Raw genomic sequence first — 14,124 nt, 5'->3', positions numbered from 1 at the left:
ACGGGAAAGCAAGTGCGCGCCAATCGTCGTCATCGTCGTGCACCGATTCCGGCGCAGTTTTCCCCGCCCAATCGAAAGCCCACGGCCGCTGCGTGCGGCCATCGGCGCTGAAAAGTAAATTTTCCAAATCGAACTTTCACGCTATGTGGCCGCGGCTTCGATAGGCAAAACCACCGGCGTCGAATCCACCGGCGCGGCATGCGGCATGACTCCCGAAGGGAGCAGTTTGAACCACTTTTCCGGTGCAAGTGTGTAAAAATGCGGGCAAAAATAAAGCTCGAAAAGCACCGGCGGGGTTTTTCTCTCTCACAGCACGGGAAAACAACGGGCAACACGAACACAATTCGGCCAAATCTGCATGCGACACGAGCCGATCATAGGCCCCGCCGTACGCCGATAATGAACCTCATATCGGCATATTCTACGCCGGGCCCCCCCCAATCAGTGTTACGATCCATAAAGTCGGCCGTCCTCTTACGGTCCGCCAATCAGCCCGCAACCCGAACCGCCGCGACGGACGGGCTCGATGCCGTGCCGGAAATGTTTAGCAGATCTCGTAAAATCAGCGATCCTATTATGCAGTCTATAAAATCAATCCTTTCCACCCGTTGATAGTCCGCCCGCCCGTCCGGCGTTGCCCCAGAGCGAACACCGGGGGAACATTTTCACACATTGCTCGTCGAGCATTGACACGCTCGGGGTTTCGGATATTTAACTGCATCGCTACTTCTTTGGGTTATTGTTACCGACAGTAAAAAGAAGAAATCTGTGTCCATGAAAAAACATTCTCACAGTCGGAACTAATTGAAAATAAAAAAAAATATGTTCGTTCTAATTCAGGATCAGGTGTATTTTTTTTAATAATAGTTTTTCGACTATATTGCTCATTTCTTTACTTACTTACTTTATTGCAGTTCGTTCTTTTCTAACTTGAGCACGGGGTACAAATTTTATGAAATGGAATAAAATGTTTTTTTGGCAAAACTGTGAAGGGATTAATTCATTAAAAAGGATCAAAAGTAAAGGCTCAAATATGTCATAAATGTATTACCAATACCCTTCTCATCTTAGACAAACAATCACAGTAATAGCAATTTATTATAAAAAGAAATCTATCAAATGAATGTAACAAAAATGTTTTACGCTAATAAAAACAGTTACAATGTGCTTCGTGATTTTTTTAACTGTTGCTTATGCTTTTAAATCTAGTTATAAATATTAAATTTCAGGAATTCCATCTTCACTTTGATGTTGTGGTAAAAAATGCCATTTCATGTTCAATTTTAACAACATTTTCTCATTGATTTTCACTTGGAAAATACTGCCTTATAAAACTTTTATAATTCGCATTACACCAGTTAAAACATATCCCAATACCGCAATATGACGAAACTCGTTACAACTATAAACACTTTCCCAGCAAAGCAAGCACCGCAACTCCTAGCCATGCTAGCGCTCGGCATGTTTCGTTTTGTTTTTCGACTAACAAATCAAATAAACGCCGAAACAGTAGAGAAGGCAAAAAACGAAAGTAAGCAAAGCCAAATACATCACCGGTACAGTTATATTGAACCGCATCGGAATACCTAATTTCCTAATACGAGCGAAACAATTTAATTATAAAATTAAGTTTCATGTTTCCTTTCGGCGGCCATTCTTTCCCTCGCTGCCCCCCTCCGGCCCATCCTTTACCCATCGGACCTGTGTCCAGCCCCACCAGGCCTACCACGCCGGGCCAGCTGGGCTCTGACAGTTTTGGTTGTGCGGTCTTTTTGTATGTTTTCGGTGCGCCGCCGGAACAACGATCGCAAACCACGCGGCTTTTCTCACACTCACACTGATTTCCCACCGCCTCCTACCCGCTCCCACGCTCCAGCCGACTTGTATCACGTTTGTCCGGTAGAAAAACCGCGCCGGATCGTTCAGTTTTTCCTGCCCACGTCGGCCATTACAACACACAGCAAACCGGGGCCGGGGAAAAATGGTCCGGTTCGTGCGATTTGTTTTCTTCAATTTACATTAGCGCGCGATCTTCCACGGTGGGGGAATTTTCGACCCGACTCGGTCCGGTGCGGGACGGAACCACTTTTCTACCTCCGACCCCACGGGATACGGAGCAAGTGTTTCATGCCGCAAGACAGAGAGGCAAGTTGAACTTTCATCTGAGTTCTATTCGACGATTTGATCGATTTGTTTTGAACAACTACTGCTCTGGTTCAAATAGAGAGAAGCTTCGATTTCTCAAAAGGCAAAATGAAAAATATATGGTTGCTTTTCACAATCATGTTACAGAAGTCGAAAGGTGAAAAAAATACCGTATTTTTATCCTTTTAGTACTCAAAGCACTTTGTACAGAAAAACTAATAAAATAAATAGGATAAACATTGAATGACAAAAGTTAACATTTTCTCAGTGAATAAAAATTTGTGATAACAACCCATAAATTACCCTTCCAGTTTTGAGTTCGCGTATGTTTTGCAAAGTGTGATCTAATGGTATTAGTAAGTGAGTACAAATGAGATGCTTAATCAAACCGTTTTTATTACTAACTGGAAAAATGAGATGACTTCCAGATTATATGTCCAGATTATTACACAACGAGCTTTAAACTAACTAAATTGATGACCAAGCTCATGCCAAAATTTATCAAATCGATAAAATGAGTTAAGCTGTCTGAAACATTACCAGAAAGAAAAAACATATAACACAAAATAACAAATTCTATCAAATCTATATAATTCTTACCCATGCATTTAAAAAGGACAGACTAATATATTTTACTGATTCCGTCGTAAATAATGTCAAAGTATCCTTGTATCGGCAACTAATTTAAAACTCGTCGTCGTGATTATCAACTAGTTTAAAACTTGTTTACACTTTCAAACTCAACATTGTCATCAGTACGGTTTTTAAATGAAATTAGATTTCAGGAGCATGTAACAAAATAAGAAGCTTATTGTGCAGCTTTCTACCAAAATAAATTATGTAAACATGTCTTTGGCGAGTACATGCATCGCGAGATGCGTCACAACAGAGAGGGGTCACAACATGAAACGGATCTGCGGATCACAACATGAAACTGGTGTTACGAAACGATGCCCACACCATTCGGCCGTTCCGGTTCAAAATCCCCGAAAGCCACCCAAAATCTTCGATCACGAGCCTGAAAACGCCTGTTGGAGCGAAACGGTGCAGAGCCTTCGCGCATTCACCGGTGTCGCGTTCCTTTCTCTTCGCAAAACGTGTCATTTCCCTTCCATCTGGGCCAATTTTCCCGCAACCAGCACCAACAAACGGCACAGCGAATACTCATCCACATTTCGGGCCAAAAAATCCTGCTGCACCGAAACCCGCCAATCCACGGCCGCGGCTTTCGACGCTGATAAATGAGAGCAAATGCGGGTCGAATGAAACCCCTCCGTCCCCGGCGGGACATCGGTGTGAAACCGGAGGAAGGCGCGACCAGGCCAGGACCAGGACATTCGAAAGGTGCCTCCGCACCGGTGGTCTGTGCGGGTAACGTGAGCAAACTGGATGATTTGGCGTATTTGACCGGTGAAAAGTAGATTTCGGTTCAAGGAAATCATATCCCGCCCGATCGTCCCTCCTCTCCCCTCCATCTCGGCGCGATCCAGCTCATAAGCTTCGGAACAGCTCCTTTCGCCTGCCCTTCGTGTGGAGCCAGCCGAACCACCTCGGAGCCTGGACTACTTCCGTCGGCTCACCAGCTTCAGCTCGAGTTCCTTTCTCTTCAGGCTTTTATCACCTGCGTTTCGGACGGTTGCGATCATCCTAGTCTGAGTTAAAAATGAACGTACATGGTTTACAATCAAATTAAAAGATAGCTAGTATTTGTATAAAGAGGAAATAAAATGAAAAGAATTATGTGAAAATATGCACGAGTAGAAACTCAAATGATAGAAACTATAGAAGAAGTACAAGCAGTGTTAAAAGAACTGTAGAATTAATAAATTCAAAATCCGAATTGTAGAAAGGAGGAAAGAATAATAATTGCATCACAATTAATTAACCATTTTAAACCGAACAAACTACAGAAAGAAAATTAAATATCGTTCAGCTTCGGTTAGAACTTAATCGTTCCAAATATTGCGAATAGGAAAACATTCACGAACGAACGATTCAAAACAGCCCTTGGCACCAGAGCAAATGCAGAAACGGGAGGAACAAACCACACGCCTGCGGTCAGGTCAGCTTTGTTACGCTTTGTAGCCACCTCCGACCCGACACTTTGAAGCTTCCGTTCGCGGGGTTTTTCCGAGCCTCAGAGGGTGAAGTAAAGCAAGCAAACGCTCCTTTCATCTTTCACTCGATCGACTTTCGACCGATCCTGGCGTGTTGTTTTCGACCCGCTGTCCCCTGCTTGTGCTGGGTTTGTTTTGTCCGCCAGCGCCGGACATTGCAGTTGCACCGGATCGGCACTCCAAGGGATGCACCTTTCACCGTCTAGCCGCGACAGAGGGTTCCTCCGAGTTTTTGTTTTGCTTTATTTTTGTACGCTTCTCCCGTTGGTTCCTCACGTGCGCCTCAAAGCGGAGCAGCGAAAGGTTTTTGCAAACCGCCGGGTGAGTGTGTTTTCTTTGCTTCGATCGTGCGATTCCTGTTTCTTTTTAGCCTCTCCCCCAAAAACTCTTCCAAAGCCTTTCTTTAGTATTGACGAAACTGTAGCAATTCCCGGCCGGGAGTGCCATTCGCTCGGCATTCTTATCCGCCCTTATGACCGCTCAAGTGCCTAATGAGCGGAGGGCGGGCTGCGAACGATCGGAGCTCCAATTTTAATGCTCCATCATTAATGCGGGAAGATGCGAGGTGCGTTTCTCCAGCCCGATCGCGATTTCGTCCCTTGCGGCGCGAACCGCAAGCTCGATAACGAGGAAAAGAACTTTTACAACAATTTATGACGAGCCAATTCGCAATTCGCATCACATTTGGAGCAGCGCATACCGCGAGCCCAACCATTGCGCGCATCATCATTACCGATCGGCCGATGTAATTGTCATCCGGGATCTCTTTTCTTTTTCCTACCGACTGGTGCTTTAATTGAGATGTGAGTGGAGTGAAACGTTGCTCATCGCTGTCAGGACACAGTTGGACAGCTCGGCTAGCATTTAATCACATTTTGCGTTGGTATTTCAAAACGACGTCGAAGTAATGCCACGAATTAATACCAACCGTAGCTGACACCATACGTATCTTAGCCGGTTCAAAGTTCTACGAAATACATACTGTGTCTTATAGACTGTGTTTGTATTTCGTGCTTACGCCAACCTGAATATCGCTTCAGCAAGGGTTGACGAGCCCCGGTTCCGGAGGGTCTGAAGTATGGTCGTAACATTTATCACCCTTGATAAAACAATCTCTCGGCCAAATATGCGTAATGCACCTCCCGGTGGGCAATTAATCAGACAATTTGCAGCCCTTATCCAAAATTATAATTTCATATCGTCACACACGCACACAGAGGTCTGGGCCATCTTGCACCTTCTCACCCGGTATGTCTCAGGGATCCACACCGTGTCGGAGGAAGAGGCGAGGCGAGGATCTCAACCCCGCGGGACCCTGGGCTGCTCCGGTGTCCCGGGACAGAACAACATTCACTTTTGCCCTTCGCCCGATTGACGTAACCCTCGGCGCTTTGTGTTTTTCTTCTCTCTCTCTCTCTCTCTCTCTCTCCCTTTTCTTTTCGACAGAAGAAAAGTAAAAGGAATCCCACGATTCCTGGCGAAACAATAAACAAACCAAAAAATAACTTATTAAGGGTACACATACTGGCACGTAACCCCGACTGGTGGCTCAAAAAGGACAAACTTTAACCATCGCTAAAAATGTGTGAGCTTGTGTGCGGTTCGGGGTCTGTTCGAAAGAAACAAAACGGATTGAGGTCCTCTCCCTTTTCGATCTTTCGTTCTCTTCTCGGGTTTTTGAGTGGCCGAAGCTTTGGTTTGCTTAATGGCACATTCTGGCAATTGCTCCGTTTTCGGGGGCTTCGGTTTTAATTCAATCCAGATCACATTCCGCGCGACGGTAGGAAAATTGACAGCGGTTCGGAGTGCGTCCGCTCGCCTTCGATTCCGATGACCGACGATCCGCGATCCGGTGGATGAAATCATAAAAAACAATCCCAACTGCCTCATATTCATGGAGGGCGAGAATCGGTCCGTGGATCGTAAAATATACATATATTCTCCCGCGGTCAAAGGATTGAAGCTGATTGCTTTTTGTTTTCGGCCGATGTTGTTGTCTTCCTTGTGCGGTAAAAGGGGTTGCCCGCTTGGCCCCCAAATTAAATGAAACCGGTCCCAGAACACCGTTCGGATTAACAGCCCCATTTTGCCTATGGGCGTTATTAGGCTGACCTTTCAAGGGAGGGGGTTCCGCCGTCGAGCGGAGTTAAACGTCCAGCTATTCTGATTCTAATTTTTAATAGACACGTAAAGCGAACCCTTCGACCGGCCGGCAGTTATAATTGGATGGGAAGTCGCTCTGCCGGTGGTGAGCTTCATAATCAGCAGTCATTTCTTGCGTCGTGTCGTCCCCTGTTCCGAGTTTGTCAAACAAGACGATTGCCCAGCATCGCGCTCGGCGGGGACACACATAAAACAAGGCCGATCTGGTCGGGAACATCATCGACGGAAGTTTCCGTTCCTGATGTTCTTCCTCTTGGCTACCTTTGAAATAATCGACGCAGCTCGAGCTTTCGCCCGAACCTTTTCACCGAATGCTGAAAAGCTTGGTGGGGAGAAAATCTTCCCAAATGAAAACATTAAAATTATCTACACAACACACGGGGAAAACCAAGCCGGGAAGAAAAATATACTTGAGCCCAAATTGGATTTCTCGAAGGCATCCTTCTCGTACTCCTGGCGCGCGCGATGTTCTCAACCGATTTCGGACCCGATCGGGGCGATCGAGCCGTGATTTTATTACCACACTTTACGTTCGAACTTGTTTGTCGCCATCGCCATCAGCAGCCCATTCCCCAATGCCAGAATGGCCGCCAGGCCCAGTGTCAAGACCGGAGTCATTTCAATGTTACCCGGCCCTCGTCCCGGCGCGAAGAGGTGCGATGAGTCGTGAGAAGACGCGAAGCGACAACAGCAGACAACGATCATCAGCAAACGGTGGATTCAGAGATAAAGCTGATTCTTTTCCCCTCGGCCCGTTTTTTTTCCTTCTTTTTTTATGATCGCTTATTATTTCTGACGAGGCTTTGTGATCTCGTTTCGATCGGCCAGAGTCCCCGATAAAAACGGTTGTTCGCGCCATTTTCAACCCAACAACCGCCAAGCACAACCCCCCCTCCCCCCCTCTTTCTTCCGTGGCATCGTGGTGTGGCTGCGGCTCTCGCGTGTGTGTATTTAGGGAAGAAAGTTTGATTGTGGCGCAGTTTTATGGCACGTACGAAAATGCTTAATATCGGACCGGAATGCCGCCCCTCGGGGCCAATCACGCACCCCGTACGCCGGGATCCGGAGCAGGTGAAACACCTTTAGGGGGGGGAGCTCACCTGACCAAACGGCGGGGCCGGCTTATGGCTTGGCGATCATCCGTGGGACACATTTTCTCCCTCCGAGACACGAACGGGACATCCCGAGAGCCCACTGGAACAACGGCCAATCAAGGGGAGATATTTTTATTGTGAACCAGATATAAATATCGAGCGTGTACGCGCACCCGGAGGACACACACACCCGGGATGCGACCCGTGGTCCGGGCTTTCGAGAACGCGGTACAGTTATGCAGGAGCACCTTAAAACCGGACTTACAATAGGATTTAATTTAAGGAGGTTTATGACATTTTCCAACACAAACCGGCTTGTTTCGATTCGGCCAAGAATCGGACAATGTTGCGGGATGGATTTGGATGATGGCTCGAGCTCGATTTGTCACTATGAGCTTAATATTTACTAAATGCACCTGTTTGCCGTTCTTAAAGCCTTTCTATGTCTCCAATGATCTGTTCCTAAATATTTATTATTCTTTTGTTAACTTCTGAATTTTCGGCATTCCTAAACAAAATCGAACAACAATACAAATCTAGTTTACACCAATCGCTATTTAAGAGAGCATCTCTAATTATACAAGAACAATTTGTTTGGATACTCTAACAAAAATACTTTAAGTAAATCATTCTGCAATCTAATAGTGTTGCAGTCGTGAATCAGTACTTATCAAATGAAAAAGAAACACAATGTTTGACGAGCAAACGATTGCGATTGTAATTAATCCACTGACTGTTTAAGATTTTTGTCAAATTAGCATCGCACGATTCGATCTTTAATATGATTTTTCACGATGTACGAGTTTGATGGACTCAATCGATAAAATTGCAGGTCATTTTCCATTCAAGGTATCAATTTAAAACATATGTGTTAAAGTGGAATGAAGGGGCACAACAGGGATGAGCGTCGATCTGATGGCATTCTATCTATCATTTCATCATCAATTCTTTTTATGTTTTCCAGCCAAAATTATCCATTATCCTCAATAACAAAAAACCAGCTAAATTTTACTGTACCATTCTTACAAACATTAGGGTACGATTAAAAACACTTTTCATTTTAATTTATCATGTACGTTTCGTTAGTTTTAAAAACAGACAACAAACTTGATTCGAACGATTTCGAATCGGAGAATCAATTGCTTAATCTATTTATTATTCCATTTCATCAAAGCAGAATACTGAGCTACTAAAAACTCGTTTGAAGAAGATTGTTTGACTCTAAACGATCCGCACTGGCATAGTTGAAAGTTATTAAAATTCGCTTAGTTCCATGTTAACTTAACATAATCGTTACAAATAAAGCCGGTTCAAAGAGTGTGATTGTTTTAGTTTGGCAGTCGTACCACAAGATGAAAGAATATCATAGGATAGGAATAATTAAATTTGCTATAAAAATTACTCTAATGCCTGACCTCCGTGGCATTAACGCTTAACCAAATATTTTTCACATCTCCAACTGTATGGAAAGCCCCCTCTTAGACATATGCGGCAACCCTGTCGGAAAGATCAAACCCAGCGACCGCATGATCTAACGAATGGCGTCCAATCGCGCCCCGGTGAGAGACCCCCACACAGACGAAGGACCTTTCGCCAGTCGCGTTTCTAATTTTTTATGGGAGCTTCCGTCTCGCCGAATCGAAGCAACCGAATTAGACGACCGACAGCCGGGGGACGCGCCCGATCGGCCAAAGTTCAAGCCTAACCTCATCAGAGCACGGTGACGGCCGTTTGGTCGTCGGGGAACCGTCTATCCCGGGACCGGAGACATGCCAAATCAACCGAACGGCAAGGTGTGTAGTGGTAGGGGGCGAGTAATTGTAATTGCTTTTGCAAATCGTGACCCCTGCCCGCCATCCGAACCGGCGTTCACTAAGGCGGTCCGGAGCGGGGTTAACTCGCGGGAGCATCGCTGTTAAACTGTGCCGTGCCGGGGACGGATCGGCCAACCCCGGACCCAGGCCGGCGGTTCCACGCGTGCGCTCCAAATGTCAATAAATGTGACCTGACCGACGGCGACTCGGTGATGGCGCGCAGTCCGCAAACCGAACGAATGATGATCATCATGTTGCACACAAAAAAAAAGAAAAGAAAAACGAAGATGGTAGCCCAGTTCACATGAAAGGTCTTTTTCGGACGGCAACACATCGAGCAGCGAGCAAAACACCACCGATTAGCCTTTTTATCGTTCTGAAAGGCTGGCGGGAAAAAGCAGGGGTCCAAAATGGCAAGTGGCCCGACGAACGAGGGTCTCCTCTAGCAGATTTGTTGAACGGAACGAAGACGCGATCACTGTGAGCATAAATTACATCAAATGTTCGGTTTTCTTTGGAGCAAACTTTCAACTTCGCACAATGTCGAAGGCCCAAAGTTAGAGCTTCGGGGAGTTAAAAATAAACCTTACCTCGATCCACCCCGTTTCGGAGCTCGACGTTTGACCGAACAGTTTATGCTAATGACCGACCGGATCGGTCGCAAGCTTGACCTTATCGGAAAATTTCACACCGTTTCGATATGAGGCCAAACACGGGCGATCGTGACGTTTATCGTGGCGTGGCTTATCGGGTTTGGCGTTCCTATTTTTCGAAGGGGTGGCCACCAGAGTTCGTTGGAATATCGCTTTTTTTTTCTTCGGTTGAATCGCATTGCGTAACGTTTTCTGCGAAACGAGGCAACTTATGGGCCGGAAAGCATACCTTCCCGCCGACGTACACGTGGACATTCCGGGCCTGCGTATAATCCTAGAATCCATTTGGGTGATCTTTGACCCGCACTAATCGGTGGCTTATGTCACGCTAGCTTCCAGGAATGGCCGCGTGTGTTGCGATGGTGAAATTAAATTTCACCTCCAAAACTAAGCCCTTCTCTCCCTTCCTTTTTGCCTTACGCAGGGTCCTTCATCCAACCGGCGGTTAGCTATAGAGTTTGAAGTTGTCGGCGGATCGGCATGCTTTGAAATACTGTTGACAAGAGGGGTACCGAAAACATGCCGGTACAACAACGCCAAGCTCTGGCGCACCACGTTCACCATACCGGAAAATCCTGCCACGCTTCGGTGCAATAGTGGGAAATGGAGACAAAATTCGGGGAGGTTACATCGGGAAGGTAATTGAATTGTTCCTAGTACGCCGGGTGAAACACCAAAAACAAGGCATAAGCCGCACTAATGGCCGTCCTGTCCGCCCTATAGCTGTGTCCGCGTCGGGTGCAGGATACCGCGACATGCGACATCAATTTCTCGGAAGGTGTCACCGATGACGCCACACGGGGAAAACTCCGAAATCGATCCTTACGCTTTGAAACGATCCGACCGCCTACGCCTGTTTTGACAAGTTTTTGTGAGTTTTTTTTAAGTCGCAAGGGGCCGCCATAAAAACCGTTTGACTTTCAGAGGCTAATTGTAAGCGGATCGAATTATGCGGTTTTAAACGCTGGAAAACCAGCATGGAATCTCTTTGCGGGTGTAAACTACTTGTACAAAAATTGTTTCTCCTTTGCGACAGTTGATTTTTAACCAAAGAACCTCTGAGAGAACCGCAATCGCTAAATCCTCAGACTGAATAAAAATGAAGAAGAAAGTATTTGAAAAACAATTCTTGGTGAAGCGATTTTTAGTTTGAGCTACGAAACATTACAAGAATTTTGACTTTTCAACCAGAAATGAATTTAAAATATTTATTTCAAACCCTACTGCCTTTTGCTTTGCGCCAAGACTTCTTAAGAAACTGAAAGATTCAAGAGGTTTTCTACCTTGTAAGTTTGAAGTGTAATTGTGACTGCCATTGTTTACAAGAAATGAAATGTTTCTTGTTATTGATCCGCAAACAACCAGTTATACAACGCATAGAATCACGGAGTTTCAAGTGCTCTTATTACACGTAAGTGATCGATTTCGTATTTTTCGAGTATTTAAAATCCATGTGTAAATAAAAACATCAAATTCTGCAATACTAATACGATGTACTCAACACAAGGCGCATCAGAAAGTTAGAACTATATCTTAAAATACTTTTTAAGTACCGGACCTTCGACTTGAAGATTCACTGTTTATCTTAAATGGAATGGCTTCACCGGGAACTCAGATGATTATAGATGAAATAGCATTAATTTTTATTTTAAACATCCATGTATCGGAACAAGCGTCACCCAGGAATTATTAATGGACGTTAAATGATCAGCCCAACGTGAACCACACCAGGGAACACGTTGGTGGGCCGGAACAGACGCTGTAATAAGCTCGTAAAATTATGCGAAATCGCTGACCACGATTAGATAAGATGCCTACGGATGTTATTCAAATTCGTCACGATACATGCATCGATGAAGACGTTTGGTTCTTACCTGAATAACACCATGCGGGCCATACGACGGATGTTTCCGAAGTGTCCACTTCCCTCATGATCTCACCACCGATGCCCACAGCGATCGCTCATTGCTGCTCGCGCCGTTCCGATACCGAGGCCGTCGGCTGGGGAGCACCCAAATATCTTGTCCGTAGGTGAAATGCACCCTTGCTGGGGCGAAAGTAAGACGTAGAAGCCCGACGTTCGAACGCGGTCAATATAGCGTCGACCCGCCGATAACGCGTCCCAGCGCGACACACTGTACACTCCCGTTCTAAGCACACACGAGCGATTTCACAACCGTTGGCCACGCGGAGCCAGATATATCACAGAGACAGTTGTACTACCACGCGAGACGGCGCCCCACAGCACACACAAACACACACACACAAACACACGCATACAGGCAAGCGAGGGAAGCTTGGTTGCGCTAAAAACTCCACACTTCGTCGATTAGAAACACGGACCAGCTTGGAGCAGAAGGGTCAGATATGGGAGGGCACGAAGGCACGAACTTTCGAGGACGAATCGATGACACGGCACGCGGTCGGCAAATGTCCGGCGCTGGATACGTGACACTTTTGACAAACTTCACCGACAATTAGTACCTCCACGGCGGGCTATTACTCATCGAAGGTTCGGGCGCGTTGAGTTGAGCGAAGTATCCGATCTATTCGGTATAGTATCAGAGCCAAGAACCCCAACTGCAAAACCGTTGAACGAACAGTTGACCACGGTGTAAAACGCACTGCTTGTTCTTGTTCTATACACCGCAATTACTTAAGGAAAGTCAAGCGCTTTCCGGTTCCACCAGGTACTGGATTGATCCGGGACGCTCTGATATGCTCCCTGCCTTAACAGTGACCCTGTAGCCATAAGGTGTGCTACCCTTGTGTTCGTTCGCCTAACTGTCACACGCGCTTTGCCTCCGAACGTGAAGGGTTTTATTGTTGCTACCACCACTGCCCAAAGCGGGAACTTATCGCTGCCCCGGGCCGACCGAGGGTGATTCACAGATGCACGGTTGTTCTGGAACGATAAGGGAGAGGAAAACAATGAGACCTGATTAGAAAGGCACATCGACCGAACCGCAAGCAAACTCGCAACAAAGTCGCCCGACGTGCTCACGACATTAAATGAGCTTTAAAATTTAACTATTTTTCGAGGATTAATTTTCCTGAAGGTGTTAACGTAAGCAATTCCATTTATTTAACTCTTGTCTTACTACTAGAGCTCTTCATCACATGCCTGAATTGCATCAATCCGCTCATTACCGCAATTCAGTGGTTCAGAACCAACCCCAGCTTCTCAAAACCGCCCCTTCCGTGCAAGCCTTCGAAGTAGACAGGTGTCTGGGCAGATAAGATTGTGGCAGTGCAAGTGATTGGGCAAACGTATCACCCGATGAGGGACGATCTCGAGTGGACCAGTGCCAGTCTGCCTCAAGGTAACCTGGAGGTGCACAACAACTGCACACAGTACAACCACCGGTCAACTGTTGTTACATTTGGAGATGTCTGTCCATGCGTTTTGTTTATCAGAACGTCTAGGCACCAGAAGTAGACCCAAGTGCGTTATCAGATCCTGGTCTGCTGGCGGCCATGTGTTATCGGTGACCTAATTTTTTTTGCCGGTAAACAAGGGGTCGAAAAGAAGCTGTCACAGCTGAAACTGAACTAGCCGATGCGTTGGATCTACAACCTCCTAGCGCCCTTAATTCTGTCACCAGTATGTAGATATGGCAAACGGATGGTACCTCCATCTTTGCAGTGAGGTTGGACCAAATTGCAGTTTACAGGCTCCAGTCGGCTAGAGATCAACAGATAGAAGCTTCCTTTGTGACTCCATCGATTGCCCTCTAGACTTTGTACGCTCTTTAGAGCATCGTCGATCGACTAGAAACGATCGTTTGCAGACGTGTGCTATGTGTTGTGTAAACAATATGCCCCCGAAGGCTAGCCCATCGTCGATCGATCCGTGCCCGAATCACCAGATGCTATCGCCAAACCTATTTAGCGAACTCGAGCTTCCTGTGTGGTCAAAGGTCGGTTCGGGCGTTTCCTCGTTGCTGCCTCGCTGTGGCTCATTCCAGGGGCGTCAAGGCGCCCATTCGCTCAGAGCTGGCCCAGGCCACTACTGCTGGAAAGGCTACTGGCAGCGGAGGCCATGACCCCGCTGCGCGGAACGGTGGATGCGAAAGAGGGAACTGCACTGCACCGTTCATCGCCGGGAGATTGTTTGTGTATGTTTGTGCTACCCTGC

The 14,124-nt window shown here is 46.4% G+C and overlaps 1 protein-coding gene across 1 annotated transcript in view; it reads right to left on the bottom strand.

Annotated features, from left to right (window-relative positions):
- LOC131281713 (probable serine/threonine-protein kinase DDB_G0267686) overlaps positions 1 to 11,918 on the bottom strand; it is a 62,570-nt gene extending 50,652 nt beyond the window's left edge. Inside the window, exon 1 of the mRNA XM_058311060.1 lies at positions 11,861 to 11,918. Within this exon, the coding sequence (XP_058167043.1) occupies positions 11,861 to 11,918 (58 nt within the window). The remainder of the gene's footprint in view (positions 1 to 11,860) is intronic.
- Between the last annotated feature and the right edge of the window lie 2,206 nt (positions 11,919 to 14,124).

The sequence above is a fragment of the Anopheles ziemanni genome, chromosome 2 (assembly GCF_943734765.1).
Source record: "Anopheles ziemanni chromosome 2, idAnoZiCoDA_A2_x.2, whole genome shotgun sequence".
Lineage (NCBI taxonomy): Eukaryota > Metazoa > Arthropoda > Insecta > Diptera > Culicidae > Anopheles > Anopheles ziemanni.
This window is presented reverse-complemented; position numbering and strand designations above follow the sequence as displayed.